This window comes from Epinephelus fuscoguttatus, linkage group LG8, assembly GCF_011397635.1.
Source record: "Epinephelus fuscoguttatus linkage group LG8, E.fuscoguttatus.final_Chr_v1".
Classification (NCBI taxonomy): domain Eukaryota; kingdom Metazoa; phylum Chordata; class Actinopteri; order Perciformes; family Serranidae; genus Epinephelus; species Epinephelus fuscoguttatus.
The window spans coordinates 34,040,380-34,063,299 of record NC_064759.1 but is presented as its reverse complement, the minus strand read 5'-3'; the positions used below and the strand labels follow the sequence as shown (position 1 = coordinate 34,063,299).

Below are 22,920 nucleotides of genomic sequence, written 5' to 3'. Positions count from 1 at the left end.
TCTGAATTTCGGCATTTTGGATCATATTGAGAGCAAAACTTCTGCTTGTACACAAAGAACTGTCTAATGTTACAGGGTTGCCAAGTACTGAGAGCCCCTGTGATTTTTTGGGATTCTGTGACCTGCTCTTTAATACCGTCCAGAGGTCAGACCTTACATTTTTAGGCCCCCTCTTTGAATACCATATCTGTCAGAAATAGTCACTCCATCTAATTCTGTCACAGTGTGGTGAACTCCGCAGCATGAGGTCAGCATGTTTTACACATGATTTCACTCATGACACTTGTGTTTTCCCTGCACACAGGAGCTGTCAGGGTGGTAGAGTGACTGAGGACGCTATCGTTTCTTGCCAGTGTGTCCTAATGGAGGCATGGACAGAATTCCAACCTCTGACAGGCAGTTTTCATCGTTGTTTAGGTAACAGTTTACTTATGACTCAAGATTTCTCAGACACATGCATTACAAGGAGACAGGGGTCCAACAATGGCCCTGATTGATACCATGAATCTCCATATCAAACTTTTGGATGACATGAGATGGACAAGACGCTTAACAAAAAAAGGCATTTTCCTCACAGAAGCACTGATGAAATGGAAACGTCTTAAAACTTTACAGCGGGATAAAGGTTTGTGGCCATAATGTAACGTTCTATGACTTATCCATAGTTTTACAATTGTATTTTTTTTAAATAAAAGTGCTACTGTGACTGAAAAAATGTTAGTACTTCTTGAGTTTTTCCTACAAAACATAAATTTAATGCAATAAATGTGCTCAACAAGTTGTAAAATATGTTCTGGTGTTGCAAAATTCCCAGACTTCATAAGATTTATCAAATTTGCAGACTTTGCTTGCTATATATTTTTCTTAATCCCACAGCCAGTGTGGCAATCCCATAGGAGAGGTAACTTCTTTACTTTTTGTTGCCAGAAGGACACTGTGAAATCCCAGCAATTTCAAAGCAATGCAAATCGCCAAACCAAATGTTTTCACCAATTCAAATTACTTTATTTTCCTTAAAAACCACAGATCCACTATATTAGTACAATAAGGTTCAGTTCATGTCAAACTAGATAAAGATTAAAGCAGAGCTGGACACATTCAATCAAAAGGTAACAGCACAGAAAGGCAGACAGTCGTGAATTCAAAATACTATGGAAGTTTTCCCCAGTATACAACTCTTATTTAGGAGGAAATCAAATTATGTGCATAATATTGACGCCAAAGTAGAGTTTCACCATATAGAGTGGATCAAGTCATTTTTTCCCTTGCAACAAAATGAAGTTTCCCAATGCAGAGGTGCTGTAACAGTCTGTCAGCTGGAAGACACAGGGGGACATGGAGCCCATCTGGATGCTGCTTCCTGATTGGATGGTCAACAAAGTGTCTTTTCCTGGCCGCTCTCCACTGATTGATGAATGAAGGGGAAAAGGAGAGAACGTGGAGTTCAGGGCTACCAGAAGTTGGCTCTGGAAGAGGAGAGAGGTTCAGTAAGTTAGAGGGAATAACTTGGCGGTCCACAGTGGATGGCAGATGAGGAGGAAAAGTAGAGCTGGATGGAGATGGAGAACAGTGAGGATGAGAGGTGACGTGTTGGATTCAATTAAATATTTTATTAATGGTTCCTTTCGTCTTATTAATCAAGACCAACGTTTTAATGGCTTTAACTCTGACTTAGATGACACTGACAATTAAAAAGGGATTACGATAGAGTCTGGCAGGCGGTCCGTCCCATCTCAAAAGATTATTCAACACTTATGCAACCAATGAAAGACAATAACATACCTACAGAATGAGAGCGCAGTATGAGGTTACACAAGTAAATTGGGCACATCGATGACACGTAAGCCCTGTTAACACTTGGATTTAAATCAGTCTTGGGTGGTCTGATTACAAGTCGGCAGCTCTAAATACAGGTGTGAATACACCCAAAACAGATGCTTTACAAACCTTAAAACAGTCAACCTTCACATTGGGTGCCAGAGTGGTCCCAGTTGTGCTTATTAGGAGACAGGTCCCTCCTACCACTAGATATATCCAAACTAAAATTTACACTTGCATTGGCAGGCTTCATTGGCACTTCAAGGACTGTTCTCTGCCATTGGAAGAGTCAGACAATGCCTTGCTTTGATGAATGGTTAAAATTAATGACAACATTTCTTCTTTTAAACCTTTACTCACACGGACTAATAATTACCAGGAAAGTTTTGTGAAGTCTGGTCTCACTTTTTAATGTGCATAAAGAATGAAAGAGAATGGAATGAAAATATTCCTAACTTCCTAACTAAGATAAAGGAAACCTAAAATGTTGTCAATTCATTTTCCCCTCCATCAACTCATCACTTCATCAGCTAATTGTTTAAGCTTGACCAATTCTCCCTCAACAGTCACACCTGAGTAGAATTGGTAAGATTTAATACAGCCTGACTTTAGGTAGCATGCTAGCTATGCTAAGCTTCATATGATATGGAGAAGAGATGGAAAAGTATGTTAGATGGATGTGTACTGTAATTTTGAATGCCTCGGTGAAAATAATAATACCAGTGTTGTTTGTAACTGAGAAATTGTCAGTGGTAGTTTTAAAAAGTGCAACAGCGGTTCCATAAAAGTTGGGATGCTGAGTATTAAATGTAAATAAAAACAGAATGCAGTGATGTACAAACCCTTGTTGACCTTAAGTAAATTGAATACAGTCCAAAGACAAGAAATTTAATGTTCAAACTGATAAAGTAATTTTGACTATGATACCTGCAACATTTTCCAATAACATTGGGACAGGGGCATGTTCACCAGTTTAACCAGTTTAGTTTTGAAAGTGAAATTCTTCCAATTGTCACCTGATATTCAAGCAGTCTGGGGTCTTTGTTGTCCTATTTAGCGTTTCATAATGCACCACACATGTTCAATGGGAGTCGGGTCTGGACTACAGGCAGGCCAGACTACCTGTGCTCTTGCAGGTATTCATGCTGTTGTAACGTGGAGAATGTGGCTTGACGTTGTCTTGCAGGAATAAGTAGGGACTGTAAATTACATCTTGTGGATGACAGCATATATTGCTCCAATATCTGTTTGTACCTTTCAGCATCGACAGAGCCTTAACAGATGTGCAAGTTACCCATGATAATAAGGGCACTAACATACCCCATACCATCACATATGCTGGCGTTAAACTTTGCACTGTTATCAATCTAGATGGTTCTTTTCCTCTTTAGCCCAGAGGAAATGACGTCCTTGATTTCCAAAAAACAATGAAATGTGGACTCGTCAGAACACAGCACACTTTTCCACTTTGTTTTCGACCATCTCAGATGAACTTTGGCCCAGAGGAGTCGGCAGCATTTCTTGATGTTGCTGATAAATGGCATGTCCCCCCCCAAATTCTGAAAAACACAAATTGTCCCCCCCAATTCTAAATAGCTTAAATGATTGAAACTGAACAAATGTATACAGTAATCCTATATACTGAGAGAAAGGGAAGATGATGAGGAGAAATGGGAATCCGTGAGAGGCGAGAGATGAAAACGTGAGTGGACATAACATGCCTGAGACCCTGAAACTGGAAGTAGCATTAACTAACAGCGAAGCAGTGAAAAGGAGGGTGATGGCTGGTTCCATGTACTACTGGCTGTTTAAGAGAAATAAATAGTAAAGGTAAGCATATGATTCTCTTTGTAGTGCTTTTTGAATGACTTGGTGATGGTGATGAGCCTCTATGAAATTGTGAAATATGCTGGCAATCTCAAGCGCTCTGTGGGCATGATTTGCACGCGTGCAATTAAAAAAAAAATCACAACTGATTGTGTCCCCCCCAAACTTGTCATCAGATCTGCACCCATGACTATGGGTCACAGGCATTCAATAATGGTTTCTGACCCAGCCACTTAGGTGCAGAGATTTCTCCGGATTCTCTGAATCTTTTGATAAAATTATGGTTTGTAGATGGTAAAATCCCTAAATTCTTTGCAATTGTTCATTGAGAAAGGTTGTTCTAAAATTGTCTGACTATTTGCCCACAGTTTTTCATAAAAGTGGTGAACCTTGCACCATCCTTGCTTGAGAACAACTGAGCCTTCTGAGGATGCCCCTCTCAGACCCAATCACAATACTTTAATCTGTTACCAGTTAACCTGTTTACCTGAGGAATGTTCCAAACAGGTGTTTTTTGAGCATTCTACAAATTTCTCAGACTTTTGTTGCCCCCGTCAGTTTGAACATCTTATCTCTGGACTGTATTCAACACAGGTCAAATGGGACTTGCAAATAATTGCATTTTGTTTTTATCTATGATTCACACAGTGTCCCAACTTTTTGGGAATTGGCGTTATATTCTTCAGTACAGAAACTATGTTGATCCCCTCTTGTTTTCTGTCATCTTAATTTTTTGCTTAATTTCACGACTGTATTTGGTTTTTCCTTCTTGGATGAATCATGTTGGCCTCTGGACATCATGTTATTTGACTCCCAGACACTAATATTATTATTATATTATTTACCACAGGTGGCTAAACAGAAAGCCAGTGTTAGTTGTCCAAGATAGTGACAGCGCCCCATAGCCATGAGGCAAATTTGTAGAACGCATTATGTTTTGAAGCACCCGCACAGTTTTCTGTGTAGTTTGAGCCTCTTTACAAATTGCTACTGTAATCTTCTTAAGCTATATGGACATCTTGGCCAAGTGCAAATGTAGATCTTTCCACAGATAAAATTCAATGCAAGCTGGGAGATATGATACAATCTCCCTGTTCTCCCTCCTTGTTACACCAGAGCTGCAATTCAGATGTACATGATACTATATCTGAACAGGGCCCTGGAATATGCATTAGCCTGTGGTGTCTGGATAACAATAAAATATATATGTCCAGTGAAAAATTATATCAGACAGCTAAGTAAAAGAGTGTGTAGGAAAAAAAAATGGCAGATCATAGTTAGATATCGTGTCTTCCTAACTACATTATGGGAATATATAATGCAGATTATAGGGCAATGGTTGACAGGCACTAATATACACTAAGTGTTTGAAAATGACATAATGCCTCTTTGTCACTTTCCATCAAAGGGAGCTGTCAGATCTTTCCTACCTGATGAGGGTTCAGTAGTTGATCATCCTCTTAATTGCTTCGAAGCACTTCCACTTGTCTGGGATGTAGAAGGGTTCAAAGATGTGAGGGAAGGGGGTGTCATAACCACAGACCCTACTGATGGGAGCCTCCAGGTTGAGAAAGCACTCCTCCTGCAAAGAAAAAAACACAAAGGTGAGGGGGAAAAAAATACTCTCATTATTGGGTGAAAGCTGTCAGTGCTCAAACATAATTCATTCAGGCAGGGAAACCAAGTCAACATGTTCAGACGGCAAAGGCTCCGATCCTTCAGTGTTTGAGGGAAAGATGAGGGTTCATATAGGCTGCTGCATGTCACGAGTATGTTCGATCTGGTTTACCACTTCTCAAAGCTTTGGCATATCCAACACTATCAAAAGGGGATATGTGATACTGACTCGAACGGGCAAGTATAACATGGGTATTTCAAACAGCTTGACAACTTAATTTCATTTTTATTGCCATATCTGATTCATATGCTACAAGTCAAAATGGTTTATTCAGGCTCCTTCAGGGCAGGCAAGTGCTCAGGCAATTTGGCCAGAGTGCAAAACAAGCCATGACTCGTGTCTCTATACTGGCTTCTGACCTCTTCCCATGGAGACAAAGCAGAATGAAGTTGGCCAAAACACTCCAAATGGGACAAACCCCCTGATGAGTTAAACGAACACACTTGGACGTGTGCTCACAGATTTTTAGAAAAAGACCTGAAGTACCCTTTTGCAGCTGAAACTGCAAACCTGCAAACAACTCAAGCAACCAAAATAAAAGCATACGAGTTGACTTTGAGGAAGCTGCACAGCACCGTCTTTGCGTAACACCTGTTTGTGCGCAGTCTGTCTCCGACAGAGATGCAGAACGGATTTTAACCTGTTTCTTGTGACACTGACAGCATCACAAACTCAGCCATCCATTTAATCCCACATTACAAACCCACCAATTGGCTGCCATGGATCAGCCTGGCATTTGGCAGGGCAGGACTTGTATGTTTCACACTATGTTTTTCATTTCTTATAAAACATCTGGCAGAGTCCAGGGGAAAGTCAGTCTTCATGACGAGCCCTTTGTGTTTTGGTACTTTTACAGCCTGTAAAAATATAGCACAACAAGAGAAAAAGAAGGAGAGAGACTGCAGCAGAAGTCTGTTGCTCTGTGTGCCTGTGGAGATGACATGGTACAGTGAGAGCTTTCCCGCCTGCAGGACATGTCTTGGGTTGTATTGTTAAATTCAAAGGATTGCCAAGTAGGACTACAAATCCAGAATGATCAAGTCTGGATGCAGGAAACAATAAATGAAACAGGAACGAGACCAAGAGTCTGCAGCCATGCTAGCTGCTCCACAAGGCTGCATTTAGGCACAGTGATGCTTTGAGCAAAATGCTTAAAACTCACCATACTAACATACTCACAATGACAACAGTAAAATGTTGATGTTTAGCAGGTATAATGTTTACTATGTTCACTGTCATAGTTCTGTGTGTTAGCATGCTAACATTTGCTTATTAACAATAAACACGAAGTACAGTTGAGGCAGGTGGTACTGCCTTTAGCTTTATTTATGCGAGAGTACAGAGTACAGGACAAATGAAAAGTTATGGGATCATCAAAGATAAAAGCTCATCCTGTGGGGAACATGAATGTAAGTACTGAATTTCCTGGGAATCCTTTCAGTGGTTGTTGGGACATTTCACTCAAAACCATAAATATCAACCTTACGGGACTGCAGAAGGAAAAGAGTCTGTAGGATTCATTATCTAGGAACCATGAATATCTGTACCCAGTTTTGTGATAATGCATCTTATAGATGTTGAGATAATTCACTAGAAAGTGAAACATTTGACCTTCTGCTGGTGCAACATAAAAAGTGAGAGAACCAAAAAAAGTCATCAAGATTCATCCTCTGGGCACCATGATGCAAAGTGGACGAAAAAATCTGAAGGACATTTGAGGAGTATGGATGGTGATATATTAAGTTACCTGCAATTATTGGTTTAAAGTGGAAACAGACAACTTTTCAGCTTACAGTAACTGCAAAGAACTTACATCGATACTCTTTGGTAATTGCGGCTAGCGACCAATAGCTACCGGGGAAAACAAAAATGATATCTGCAGTCTGTTTGGTTGCACGATGGCTGATGCATGTCATTTTGAGCTGTAAATTGAACCTTCATTTCATGGGGAGATGGTACCCGGTGATGGAATTAATTGCATTGTAAATGCAGGCCTATAGGGAACCAATCTAAACACCAAGGTGTCATTATTCTATAGTCATTATATTGTGCAATCAACATTTACTTCATAATGATAAGTAAAAGATCTTTTTCCACATTAAAGATATACTATGCAGGATTAAAAAACAAAACAAACAAACAAAAAAAAACAATGCACAGACTCATACAGGAGTAATCCCTCTCGTCATCATTTAGGACCCACGAGAATGTGTGGTGGTATTTTTTTCTGCAGACACTCTGCCCACTGCCCGTATTTTCTTATTTTCCTCTTATTGTCTGTGTTTGGGACATTCCTATGCATGTACCACCACAGTGCTCAGATGACGTTGGGGCTTTATAAAAAGGTTGCGACCAGATGCCAGAACGTAAGCAGCAGGCATCCAAAAGATAAGCACTGAAAAACACAAATACAGTGAGGCGAAATGCCTAACGAGTGTGAATCTGGGGTTGGCTTTTACTTGTACTTTGACTGGTAAGCTTGCTCACAAACCGTCATTGACACTCCTTCATAGTATGGCTTTAAAATTGTCTTCCAATTGATTCTTTGACATAAAAAGCCCATCGACAGAGGCCAGCCCAGTGGTCATGAGGTCTTTCCTTTTGGTGACTGAAGAATGAACTCCCCAGACTAAGTGGAGCTCCACCTGATCTGCTATGCAGGGCTCTATACTGCCGACTCTGCTATCTGCCTGGCAGCTGGGCTCCTGCACACTTGGACTTGATCGGTCTGCTCCACCCAGTTAATTAACTGTGATTAGCTGTAATGAACGTACACTGAGTGGAGACAACTAGTTTAACAAACCCGCCTTTCCTTTTCACTGCTCTGTTTCCTCCTTCCTCGTGGACTGCAGAATAACCTGAGACAGGCCCAGACAACAGCCACTGTACCCTTGGTGACATGAAAACACAATCTCTGCATTTTCCAATATTTTCTTCTTTAATGCATTTCTTTCATGTGCTGACAAATGCCCATGGCCCTGGGGTCTTTGAAGTGCAGTGAGAGTCAGATGTGTATTACAAATGAATGAGAATAGAGAGAAAAAAAAGCCAGGGGTTCTGGATTGTGGCTTTTGTCGCAGAATGATGCTATGTTATGTTTCAGATTACGTAACAATCAGTAAGCTAAACCTTGACCTCGTCATAGGTTTCTTTGGGTCTTGATCTAAAGAAATGGAAATTAAATATATCAAAAAGTCTGATCTATACCCATGAAGTCAATGAAACAGTTCAGTGTTGTTATAAGGATCATTTAAACATGATATATGCATGTCATAACTGGCACCAAGCTAAAAAAGCTAACAGGTTATTTCTTGGGCAAAGGTCAGTCTCATTTATTGGAAACCTACAGACTTGGGAATGTTTAAGCTGAACAGGAGTGTACTTGAATAGACTGAGCCTGGAGCAAAGCTGGATGTCAACGTCTTTGAATTATTGACAGACAGGGGGAAGGTCCAAACAACATTAGGCTCATATTAGGGTTTCGTCTTTTCAGGTCTAGATCAATCCATATTTTCATATTTCATTTTGCCTCTGTGCAGACTTGACTTAAAAGCTCCATTTCCTGACAGTATTTTTTTGAAAGCTTGACATGCAGTGAATGAACTTTTGTCCATGGTATATATGAAATGGTGGACACAGTGTAAATTTTGTTAAGGAAAAAACTATGTCCAAAAATGTTTATATGTTTGATAATAAAAACAATGACAAAATGTATGTTTTGTTCTCAGAAACCAGACAAGGCTGAACTCAAATGTTAGTGGAGGGCTATCATTTACAATTTGACAATGACATTTACAATGAGAGGAAATGAGAAAAGTGATTAATTATTTTTTAAAATGTATAAGAAAAATGTTTTTAAATAGGAAGCCTTGGGTTGTGCTTGCAATTATTTTCCAATGCTAAATGAGCGGTTTGAGATTGGGGTGCCAACAGGTTGATAAACACCAGTAAGTAGTCAGTGCCATGATGTCTCACTATTCTCCAAATCACTCACATCGGAGCAGAATTAGCCATCAGCGCGAATCATAACTGGCCAGTAAATAAGCAGCTGTGTTTGTCTGACTGTGGATGGTGGAGCTCTCAAATAGATTTGTGGAGTTTGTTGGTTGCAGCACTGGCTGTTTGCAGCTAGCTCTGCTTGTTAGCCCCTAAAGTGCAGCAAAGCAAGCAGCCACCAGCTGCCGAACAAGGTCCAGTTTAATCACCAATCCTATGAGAAGACATGAGTTTAAATCTCCAGACCAACATGTTGCATATTTATAAAGAATTCATCTGAAATAAAATTATTTTTCTGCTTCTTTATAGTGAGATCGATAAGTCAGATTTTACAGTGAACCTGAGTACAAATCCTAGTTGTCTCAAATTAGTTTAAAATTAAAAGTTTTATAAATGATGATCACTGAGTGTGTGCTCGTAAATTATTGTTGAAACCCGTCAAAAAATCTGGTGAAAAATAGGTTTCTAAATGTGTAGAAATTATTTGTAGTTCTAGAAAAAAATACATCTAAATCAAATTTAAACACAAATACAGAGAAAACACATTTTGACAAAAAGACAAAAATAATTAACATTGACAATATTGTAATGACTTTTTGTCCACTAAAAGGTTCTGAGTTGTTGTCGGCTAAAACTGAACCAAAGCTAAAGGAAGCTAACGGATAAGAATTAGTAAAATGTGAAAAGCTATTCATAATTTTTAGTCTGAAGACTAAATAAAAAAAAGAAAAGTCAAAATTAACATTTCTGATGAACCCTGAAGAGGAAAATACAAACCTTTCCTACCACCGACTCAAAATAACACAAGGTACTTTTCTTTCCTCTCATTGATGAAAAGTGACAATTAGATTATCCGTGACCATCGAGATTACAGCCTCAAGATCTATTCTCTGCCCGACTTCAGACAACCAGTCAGACAGTGCCAGGGAGTTTGCTCTTTTGTCTGGATCACATCTGTAATCTCCTCTAAATACATTTACTGGAAGTGGGAGAAAAGCACAGTAGTCTGCCTGCCACCACAGCTGGACAGAGAATGGCCACACAACTCAGATTTCATTCAAATCAGTGTTTATCTTTTGGGAAGTGCATCATTATATGTAATATACTTAAATGCCAGAATAAAAATATGTCATCCTGGCAGTGCCAAAACACTTGCACCCTGCAGTGGTGCTGGATTTAAAAATACTTCACAGCGGGGGCTTAGACTTTCAGTGATGATATTGTGTCTCCTGTCACACAAAAATCAGAGTTTGTCAGAAACACCCACAGATTGGGGGTTGCAGTCAGACACGAGTAGGAAAGTGCCAGTATCACTTGCTATTACCAGCAAGGAAAGACAATGCCAGGGCCACAAACCAGCTTGATTTCAAGTAAGAACAGGCCAAGACTAGTTATAATTCTTTGATGTGTTTCTAAACTTGTAATGGCTGTTGGGCTCGTCTGACTGAGTAGCCATGAGGCCTGGGGGAGTCATGCCCACCATCTCGTTCTCTATCAGTGGATACCCGAAAGTGCCTTCAAAGGACTATTTACACTCATCACTTAGGCCATCGGAATGGTCAGCTAATATATCTTTTCTTATCTTCATAAAACCTGCACCAACATGCTAACAGTAAAATGTTATATGCCCATGTATGTCAGTAAAGCTGAAGCCAACAGAGTGCAGCTTAGATGGCTCATCTTTGATGTCTGTTGGGTCTGACAATGTTCTTCGGAGTCTGACTATATAGGGCTAACCTAGCAGAGTCTGAATTGTCATAAAAACTACAGTATAATGTACAGTGAAACCTACAGAGGATACCATAAAACAGGTCTCAGATGGGGGTGTAATAGCTTGGAGTGTTGCCTCTATGACCAACAGGGTTCCTACACAATATGGGAAACTATGGAATTTGATTTTAGTAATTTCCAGGTTTGGATAAATATGGAAAAAGGAAAAGAGAATATGGAAAATTATTTGTGTTTCCAGATTACTTCCCCCTGTTCTGTTTTCTAAAATATGAAATCTCGAAAAATAAACTGCTGTTTCAAGCAGAGTGTTTTACATAATGTTTGGAGCAGGCAGCCAATGCAGCAAAAATGTTTACCGCTGTGTGAGAGAATGCTGGCAAGAGCAAGCTTTATGCTGTCAAAAGCAAGGCAAGAAATACGGAATGCAACTGAACCCGCACTCCCACAAAGAACTACTTCTTTGACTGTACGTCATAGCCTTTAAAACAGCTCTGCCCGAATGGCCTTACAACTGTAGGCTACCAAATCCATACATCTGTGTACAAATCAGTTTGAAAGAAAATGCAGCAATATCTTTAAACTATATTATGTCTCATTTATAAATAAGAACCTAAAATGAGTTGAAAAAAGTTCAATAATATAATCTTCACAGCGTTTGTGTAGCCTTGTTCATTTACTGTGTCCATGGAAATAACAACCATAAAGGTATGGTTTCCTTATACGGAAAAATTTGACTACTTATCTGATGACTACATCAGTGCATCACTCATTCAGAGAGAATTTGGCTTTCCCCTGCCTGGCTTAACAGTGCTGCCTATGGCCATGTGTGAACCTGTCCTAAAACCACCCGAAACGTTCGTTTTCAAAGCCATGAAACTCACCGAGTGGTCAGTGGTGTTCGTTGATGTTTTGACATAAAAACTGTAGCAAAATGTGGTTTCCATCCGTGTTTTCGCTATTCATCTCGATTTTGGAACTATTTTTTCAGCTGCCTCACACCCGTGTGTAAACTTCCACTTGATCGTTCGTTTGACCCTGAAGCGTTATACACTCCAGCCCACTTGATGGCGATAATGCTCCTTTACGTGGGTGTTGCCAACCGGCAGGAAACCATTGCAATGTAACAGGACAGCAGAAGAAGAAGGTTGGCATTGTGTTTAAAGGCATCGTACTGCAAAGGTCGTTTACAAGCGAGTAGTCCATTGTGCAGTTGTTTAAACTTATTACAAAACTTTTTCGTTCGTTCTCCTTCTTCCTCCAGGAGCGCACACAGCACTGTTGAGCCGGCACTTTCACTGAGCCAAAAGACCACAATGACTACAACCTTGTCGTAAACAACCCCCTTTCCGTCTCCGGTGGTCGATTACTACCAACGGACAATGAGGCTTCTACAGAAAACCAATGGGGTAGACTTTTTTCCCCGTCTCTTGCTTGGTGGTAGCCATGGCAACATCTACCCCTCGCTGGCAAGTCAGCATCTGAAATCCCTCGCTCCGAGGGGCTAGTTTCATACTCACTACCCCTCGTTATGCCCCCTACCCCTACATGCAAAAAGGAATTGGGACACCACTACCCCTCGCGGGAACGCGCAAATGTAGGGGAAGAGCCAAGGGGTACGGCGAAGGGGGGGTATTGGGACGGGCCCCAAATGTCAAGTAAATCATCACGGAAATCACAGTTTGCTACGATTTTTATGTCAGAACGTCAACAAACACCACTGACCACTTGGTGAGTTTCAAGGCTTTGAAAACAAATGTTTAGGGTGGATTTAAGACAGGTTCACACATGGTCATAGGCACCAATGTTAAGCCAGGCAGGTGAAAGCCAAATTCTCCGAAAATGAGCAATCATCACTATTTTGGTCTTAGCCACTCTATTTCATAATAAACAACATACATGTAAAACCATGTATGCACATAATAAACATGTTGTGATTTGTTCTCAGATGTCAAATATGATCTGAAAGTCTAAAGCGGGTGCTTGACTGTCATGACATGTCAGCTTCATTAAAAGTATAGCTGCAAATTAAAAGTACCAATATATGTAAAAACACACTGAGACAATACATCTGTGATCAGTTCCCTAATTTAATTTTAATAATTTGAATGATCAATGTAAGTGCACTTGTCCTAGAACCTATGACTTTTCCTAAAAATGTGTCTTGTATGTTTTCTGAAGCCTTTAAGTTACAAAAATGAAACACACTAGACTTCTGAGCATTTATACCTCCGACCACGGCAGCGTCTGAAAATTATACACTTTGATACATACAGGTAGGCTATACATATTGCAAAACTCTGAAAATGAAACCATTCATACGGTCAATAAAAATCTATTTTGTTAATAATAAAAAACGAATGTAATCTCAACAGTGACCGTGCCAGCCAGCGGGACTGCGTCTGAGTGTGTGTGTGTGTTGTCAGTATGTCAGAGAGGAGGAGTATCAATAAAAAAAAGTTAATCTAATTTATTATTGACTGACAAATAGTGTTAATTAATTGACATGAGACACTGGAGAGGTTGTCAGTTCTATTCTATAGTCTGTGATATTTTTTTTATTTTATCATAACGGGCAGCATAAACAATGAAGTTACATATGATGGTCTGGCAGATCGCTGCTGCGCTTGGAAGCAGCTGACAGTGACAGTTTTTTAAGCAGCCATTTTTCTTCCTACCAATAACCTACGGTTGAGGCAGCTCCAGCTCCAACTCCGCTCACATGCTCTGACTCAGGCATCAGAGCCTCTGAGCTACAGCGATAGATGCATTGGCGCTGTCTGTGGTGCTTTACACTAGGACCGCCAGGATTACAGTGCCCCTCCAAGCGCCGCAGTCCTGCTGGCTGGCACGGTCACTGTTGAGATTACATTCGTTTTTTATTATTAACAAAATGGTTTTTTATTGACCGTATGAATGGTTTTGTTTTCAAATAAATATTTGGAAACGAAAATGTATGCTTTGGTGTACTTTTACAGAGTTTTGCAATATGTATAGCCTACCTGTATGTATCAAAATGTATAATTTCAGTCAGAGGTCTAGTCTAGTGTGTAGTGTAGAGTCTAGTGTGTTTCATTTTTGTAACTTAAAGGCTTCAGAAAACATACAAGACACATTTTTAGGAACAGTCAAAGGAAGAGAAGCTTGTAGGTTTTATCTAAACAGAGTTATTTGCATTATAAAAACCGTTGTGGCGGTTCTAGGACAAGTGCACTTACACTGATCACTTCCATAAAATAAAACGAGAAATTGGAGAAGATTGAAAAAAATGTTAAAATTAAATTAGGGAACTGATCACAGATGCATTGTGTCTGTGTGTTTTTACATCTATTGTTGCTTTTAATTTGCAGCTATACTTTTAATGAAGCTGACATGTCATGGCAGTCAGGCACCCCCCCTCATTATTTGAGTACCAGCTTGGATTCCAGAATTTATTGTACATTAACATAAAAACACAACAACACCATACTCACCACTCTGAGTTTCTTTTCTTCACAGAAAAGCTGTTGTGTGATACTGTTTTCTACTAGTATTAATATTCTTCAAACCTTTTCACAGAAAAAAAACCCAATATATCTGACTGTATCTTAGTCAGATGCCCCATCTTACAACCAGATGTATTTACATTACAAATAACTTTGTATTGTGGTGTTACCTTTCAAAAGAGACCAAAAACATGCATGTCATCCAAATGGTTCAAGAACAGATTTCAATTTACTTTGGGTATGTCTTAGGTTATGAATGCAAATACATTGGATGGCTAAAACTAAAAAAATGCCAACCATAAATAAATAAATAAATAAATAGTCCTAAAAGTGGTGGTTTATTCATGAAAATCTTAAATCCTAAGTCTTTCAAGGTTTGTGAAGTTTTCTCTCCATTTCTCATCTATGCAATATTTTTTTCTGGCGTGTGATGAGCCCCCACTGTGCTTCAATGTAGTTAGATATCGAGTCTTGTTTTAAAATTCAGATGCACCTCAAGGCCATTTCTGCAGAACATGAAATCCAGATAAAACATTTGCATTCCTTTATTTCAGTATCACCACGAAAACTTGTATAGAATAAAATCAGCATTAATTCAAAAGATTAAATACCATCGACTTGCATCAGTGATTTTAGTTCAGAAGTTTGCACAACACGTTGCAGTTATATGAAGGTTAAATGAGTGAATTGGGCTTTAGGCTATTGGGCAACTGATGGGATTGAGCAGCAGCAGACCACTGTTATATAACCTCCTTACCCAACATGGTGGTACCTGTATCCAATTCTCAAGTCTCTTATAAGAGCCCCCTTGTATAAACACAGGCCTTTGAAGGCACTTTAGTGTAACCCCTGATGGGGAAAACATGGGAAAGGTCTGCCATGACTTTTACAGTTGTGCATGACGCCCCAGGCCTCTTGGCTTCTCTGCTTCACATTCAGATAACCCCAACAGGCAACCAGAAGTCTGATTCTAATTCAGAAAGCATTTACAGCAGAAAACGTGCAAGCCTTTATCTTCAGCTAACACCAACTGGGTCAGAGTGGAGTCAGTAGTCTTTGAACCATGTCCCGGAACAGTACCATATCTCAGCGGGGCGTGGTGGGTTGGATGTTGGACTCTGTTGGTTTAAATTACACACAAATAATGGAAAGCACTACCAGTGGAACTAGAACCAGGCAATCCAAGGGCCCCACTCTGAGACCCCCTGGGTGACAATGCCATATGATTAAATGCAGTGTTAAATACGGTTGTGTGGAAACTAAACTATAGTTAAGAAAACTTTAGCTTCCAAATACCATCTTTAGTACTGTACTGTACACTTGGTGTGTCATCTGCACTTTTTTCTTATTGTTCTAAGAAGCCGAGAGCTCTTGTAATACGCAGTGGTTACAGTTTTATAGCATTTTATAATGTCTTTAACAACCAATGGAAAAATCATCAAATCTAAATCCACATGATCAGCCAAAATGTGTACTTGTTGAAATCTGAATCAACTATAGTCAAGTCTGTCGTGGTTTGGAGAGTTAAGGGAAGGAGGATGATTCACCACTTCTCTCTGTGCATCCCTGAGGTCCATGAAAGCATCGTCTTTAGCCACATCTCATTCTGCCCTACTCTGTCCTGTCCAGTCATCAGCTAAACACTCAGGAAAGGGCCAACCAATGACACATTATTAAATCACTAGTGCTGAAGCCAAAGCTTGATAAAGGAAAATTTCCAAGCCCTACTAAACTCCCCACTGATTTTTAGACAAAAGGAAATCATCCATAAATGGATCTGTAAGGAAGGCCTGACAGAGATAGGTAGTAGCCGAAGCCACTCTCTCCAGAAATAATAGAGTAAAGCACTCCCAGACAACAGTGCCCAGACTATACAGGCTTTACTGACAACCAGTTTCTCTTTTTCTCCCTTGATTTTGAGCCTGGGAGGGGTACTATAATGGCCACACTAGTAAACAAGAAGGTGTGGTACAAGTTGGAACCTTTAACATCAACACTGCTGTTGATCTGAATTAGTCTCAGACTAAGAAACCTCCTGTTAAAAGCTGTTTTTTTTTTACTAGCTTTCCAGTAGGATTGCATTATCAAATGAAAACTGCCATTTTCTTTTACGCCACAAAGCAATCTCACTCAGACATGACATTTCTGCTGCACAGTGTCCAGGAATTGAGTTAACTCATTAAACCAAACACTTATGACTTCACCTTAAGCTGCATCAACAAATGAGAAGGCTGTGTTATACCAATGGTTCCCAAAGTGGGTGCCAGGTAACCCTGAGGTGCCTTTAGGAAGTGTCAAAGAGTGCTGCAAGATTTAGCGTATCATTGTTTATTTATTGTATATTTCATCACATAAAAAGGTGGGGTAGGGTGAGGCCAGCCACCCTACCAAGGAAACTCATTTCGGCTGCTTGATTTTGCAATCTCATTCTTTTGGTCACTACCCAAAGCTCATGACCATCGGTAAGGGTTGATACATAGACAGACCTGTAAATTGAAAGCTTTGTCTTCTGGATCAGTAAAACTCCAGGGTTGCATTTTAGTCTGGACGGGCGGAAAAGGAGACTTGAAAACGGTGTAGACACCCATGTTTGCTTTCCAATTGGGTCTTATCGATGCGTCAAGCCAAAACATATCCCTTTTCACTGCCTTGACCTCCTTATACTCATGTTACTTTCAGTTACAGTTTCACGACATTATTGGTACAAACAAAGAATTCTTTGGTCTCATTGTTCCTCTGTAGAATTTTCTCTAACTAAGCGACCAACTGCAGAGTAGACAATCTGCATCTTGTTTCCACTGCCATGTGCATGCCCAGTGTACCAAGTGGTCATGTGATATGCTTTTTCAGCTGTGTTAGTATGGATTATAATTATCTCTGAAACTGTACTATAATGCTTGTGTGTATGGAGATCATTTTAATATCAAAACACTGTTTGAATGAAAAAGAATCAGTGTGGATGCAGCCTGAGGTTGTGACCTCACGCTGCTATCTGAAAAAAAAGTTAAAACAATGCTCTACAATGAATCTTTTCTCCCTGAGCATCCTTGTGTTTCTTAAATGCCTGATTTATCTTGGACCTTTCCAAATGATGGTGGCTGTAGTCAGCTTGGATTCAATGTGGTTACAGTAGATTCCTATGGTGACCCAGTTTCATGGCGAAGGGAAAACAAAACGACCACAAAATCCTCTCAAACCACTCATGCAGCATAATCCACTTCGCTTCTGTCCATCCATATTCTTGTTGTATACCAAGGAGTTGTATTTTAGCCAAAATATGGATGAACTTCAATTTTAATCCTCATTCATTATCCTCTCCTGCAAGATGCATACAAGATGGCTTTTGGGTTAAACTGTGAAGTTCAGTTGAGAAGGAGGCTCTGAGATTATCAGGTACTTTCATATATTCAGTACTGGCACAAGGCAAGCTCGATATCGACCACTAGATAAAGCTGATGTAATGGCACTAAACACATCACTTAAGACAAATGGCTTATTGGGTATTTTCGGCTACTGTGGGCAATCATACCTTTAATTTGTGGTAAAGCCATAACAAGCGTATCCTTTTCTCTTTGAAGAAGGAATATCTGATATACAGCGTAATGTTAACAGTGTGACAGGGCCCTGTGGGTCAAGCTGCATCCTGTGAAAACACAACTATCAACTAGTCTAGGGTTTTCTTTCCAGAGAGTATATCCAAATCGCCTTGAGGCCATGTGAAAACTGCACATCAAGGCAATCAGGGAACACACCAACAACTTACATCACCCGTACACCATGTGAAAACATGGAAACATGGAAATGAGGAGGATGAGTCACTGGCTGTTACGGCTCTCGTTGAAAGGGGAGAGCAACGTCTGACTGGCAGTCAATGAGGAGGGGATCGATTGATTTTATGGCTTCAGCTCTGAGTACAAGCACATTATAAGGAAACAGCTCCATGTAGCACATACAGTGCAGTGAATACAATTAGTCTGATGAACTGTGAGGAGGCGGGCATAAAAGGGAGAGGTGGAGAGTGGTACTCAGTACTGAGAGCCTCACAGGGGGAAAAAACACCCAACATACTTAAGATAATTACCTCACCATGCAAAAATAAGTTATAATTAGGATGATGGGAAGGGGAAGACTTTTCATTTAGTCATGCATCACACTTAGCTCAGAATTTGTCATCAGCTGTCTCTGGCATGTCTTGGTTACAGTGTCCAGGCCTTTTGTGTTGCCAGCAACAAGCGATATTTCGTAAACCTTATATGGATAGTTAGAGCCACTGTATCAACAATATCAGATGAGTAGTATAAACTTACAAAACACCCTCTGTGCACCTTTGTAGACAACTGTTATTAATAGAGTTGCTCTTCTCAAGAATTGTATTACTCCTCTAGTAGTCATTCATCTTATGAATAATTCCCTTTTTTGTTTTGTTTTCTCTCTCTTTTGTTTCAAGGCTTTTAGCAAAGTTGCTATTACTTTTCAGAATAAGTTGCTGTTGACGAGAAATTCTGAGCTTTAGTACTGGTCAGAAAAATGCATTTAGTCCAAAACAAACAAACAAACAAACAAACAAACAAACAAAGATCTAATACTTATGGATTATGTCCACCCTATTTTTTTTTATTTCTATTTGAGAAAATAATGCTCTAAGTTGTGGTACTATAGTTACTATAATAGTCTGGGGGGGATACAAGTAGTAAGTGTAATGTCAAAGAGACAGTGAGGTTGCTATGGGCTACATTTTCAGCCTCATAGTTATTACTTTATTTTTGATCATATTTTAGCAAACCTGCACCATAAAAAAAAAAAAAAAAAAAAATCAGAAAAACCACATACTTTTAATACATAAGAAAAGTTGAGGCAAGACGATGAGGCAAGATCTGAAGCCATAAGTGCCCTTTTTCTAAAAATTTCTATGAATGATCATATCTCTCTGGAAGGTATAGGTGAGGCTGAATCAAAGTGTTGAATTATTCATGGGGAATAATGGTAATCAAAGTCAATGTTAGGACAAGAGTACTTCTTGTTCCCCTCTGTCTGAGTAATATATGGGAAATTAAATGATAGCATTGTTGCTCATTTTTCTGGGGACCATGTGGAACCCCCAACAGCTGGGTCCCATGAATGCTAACATTTTACCTTGACAACCACTATTGTAGATGGCTAAACACTGGCAGGCAGTCATGCCTCTGTTGACCTGATACATCCCTCGGGGGATGCGTACCTCACAGTTTTAAAACCACTGCTCTGGGGCACTCAGTGAAAGGCTATTTTCGCTTTATTAGAAACTGGGACTTTTATTGGCGAAACCATTGCAAGCCATTAAGGCCGATAGCTTTGAAGACCACCTCCTACCCCCTGGAGCTACAGATCCCAATAAATGCTCATGAAACGGAATGTTCTGATACACAGACGGTACACACTCACCTGTACTGTAGAGCTGATTTCAGCAGCGAAGCCTCCGGTTAATGGTGCCTCATGACTGATGAGCAAACGTCCGGTTTTCACCACTGACTGAAAAACAAAGACACATACAGATGATTACAGAAGGTTCACCGGTCCCCTTTTTTGTGGTTTCGAAGCAGCAGTGTCTCTAAATGATGCGGTTGGCATCATCTGCAAAATTAAAACAGGGCAAGTTGCCAAATTCATGCACATCAGAGTTTAGATCTAATGCTGTTCGTAGTGCCCGAGCTGCTAAGCTGAACGGGTGAAATATCTCTCAAATCAAATAAACCTTTTTAAGATATTCACACAGGTACATGTTACCAGCAGCACAGTCAGTCTGTGCTATGTGGCAGCTCCATCACAAATGCATGTCAATAGGTCCTGAGTGTGCACACATGTGCGTGGATATCAGACCCGTGTGTGTGTGTAAAAGAAAATAACAGATTGAAAAAAGGTAAATTTCCCAAAGGCGATTATTTAAGTACTACTTCTTCTTTTGCAACATGCAAAAAGATTTCACTGTGCACCCCAGCAAAGTCATCACTGCTTACTCATATAAGTGCTCTTAAACACAAAAGTCTGTGGGAATTTGAGTGCACACACACACACTGCGCGAGATGCATTGCAAGAGGTGCCATGTTGAGGCTGTATGTGGGCTGGGAGACGGGTGTTAGCAAGTAAGAGTGGTTCACATACTGCCTGCTGTGGTATGCTATATCTGCTTGCTACCCTCAGGCTGCATGTGTCTGGCTGTGTCGCTGTGTGTGCATGTATAAAATGGATATGACACAAGACTATGAGCTGGAGGGCTGATTTAGGCTGGTATACAGGGCCAACGGGACAATCATGGACATTAGAGGTCTCAGCCTCCCAGGCATTTGCATTTGGCTTTTCTGCAACCTGACATTACTGCAGAAGGATGCCTCTGCTCCACCCGTTATCTACCACAGCATAAAACCAATACTATACTATAATCTCATCCACTTGCCACTGGTCCAGACCAAAGCTATGTCTGTTCTATGCAACTTCAGCAAACCTTTCCTCTCCTCTACACAGTTGCTGTATTTCTATTTATTTCCAGCAATAAATTGGGTAAACACCTCTGAAACTCAATTCAGAATCATTACCAAGGGCAATGTGCATGTTTTTTATACATTATTTTGAGAATGCCTTCCTTTAAACATGATTAAAAATACATGTGTAGACAGTAATATGTGTGAGTGGAATCCCTGGTCCATGTTTAGAACTGTGCACTGAAGTAACAGCACTAAACAATACACTCTTCATTTGAACACAGCGGGGTAAATATCAGACCTCTCCCTTCCCTCAAAGCCACAAACCAAGCCAAACAGCCGTCGTAACTAAATAACCCACTGAAAATAAGCATCACATGTCCATATGGCACTGTAAATTAGGCATGACATTTTTTCCCTTCAACAGGACCACATAGTACCGAACACAGGGGCATTCTGGGGCTTCATGCTGAATCTAAACAGGCAAATGTTTACATTGCTGAGGTTCCCGGTTTGGCTGTGAGGCACTAAATGACTGTGGCAAACTGGACCACTATCACAAAGTAGTACTGGGAGCTGAATGAGTCAGCACTGTGTCACTCTAGGGCACTAATATTTGATGGAATGCCAACATGCCTCTCCCTGGTAGGGCACGTTGGATTTGTATTTACAAGCAGTAATTCACAAAATATTAAAGGTTTAACACCATTGTAGAAAAGCTTAATTCCAGTGCTCATGTCCGTTTAGAGAGGCAACATGTTCAGCAATCTTTAGCCAGTTGAGGTAAATGAGTTCAGTGTGCAAAAATCACTGATTATATGACACTATCTTCAGGAATGTGGAAGTTCATAACAACACTGGAAGACAATAACAACAGTTGGCAATCAGCACAGTGAGGAGGAATCAAGCGAGGGGTTGAGAGGAGGGCGATGTCTTGATGTGACATGTTGCTGTTAGGTTCGTCTTCGTACAATGACTCATACAGGTGCGGTGCTGCCCAATCCTTTACCCCGCCCTTCTGCTGAACTCAGTCCTCATCTATCACACACTCTACACACAGAGACGTTAACGTAACTTTCAATTTATACTTTGACACCAGCATCACCCTGATATCCCTGCTGGTCATCTCCCTGAGGGGAGATCCATCATAGTACTCGCTGCATCAGGAGGAGTACATTCTTCAGATGCTTTTGACACAAAAGGAGCCTGCCACTGTTTTTACAATATCGTGGGATAGAACAGACTCTGGGGCCTGGGGAAAACTCCTGACCCAGTTAATAGACTTGACCCAAAACCCTGCTGCTTAAACAAAAGTGACAGGCACTGGCAAAATGCTTACAAGCTGGCACTAGCCAAGTAGGCTTTTCTAAGTGGTGCTGCATGCCAGTTCATAATATGACAAAATGCTCAAAAAATGGCAAAATGTGGTAATGTCTGGGACAGCAGTGTGGCACCAGGTGCACTGGTACAGTAGGTAATGCAGTTCATTGGGTGAGCTGAAGTCACTGCATTCCCGCCACAGTGGAAAATAAAATATAAACTGTTACATTAAATCAATGACATTTCCTCACTGTACATCCTCACTAATCAAGTAATCTGTAGGCAATGCATTGAATTAAATGCTGACGTTTCAGTGCTCATACTAATAATGTAAACATACATATGTTAATGAGGTAATGTTTACAATCTTTACAGTCTTAGTTTGGCGTGTTAGCATGCAAATAGTTGCAAATTTGCACTTAACACAAAGTACAGCTGAGACTAATGAGAATGTCATGGATTTTGCAGATATTTAGTCAGGAACCGAACCGTATTGGACACAAAGATTTTGACGATGGCACTGACTGAAAAGCCAGAGGACCACCTATATTATATGATTGAATCATGGATATCTGGTCCAAGTCTCATGGCAATCCAGCCAACAGGTGTCGAA

At 40.2% G+C, this 22,920-nt stretch overlaps 1 protein-coding gene across 1 annotated transcript in view; it reads right to left on the bottom strand.

Moving 5' to 3' along the window:
• Positions 1–981: 981 nt before the first annotated feature.
• bckdhb (branched chain keto acid dehydrogenase E1 subunit beta) overlaps positions 982–22,920 on the bottom strand; it is a 71,927-nt gene continuing 49,988 nt past the window's right edge. The window contains exons 9-11 of the mRNA XM_049584360.1: positions 19,954–20,040; positions 5,076–5,227; positions 982–1,466 (exon numbers count right to left, since the gene is read on the bottom strand). Coding sequence (XP_049440317.1) covers positions 5,087–5,227; positions 19,954–20,040 — 228 coding nt within the window. The 3' untranslated portion in view covers positions 982–1,466; positions 5,076–5,086. The remainder of the gene's footprint in view (positions 1,467–5,075; positions 5,228–19,953; positions 20,041–22,920) is intronic.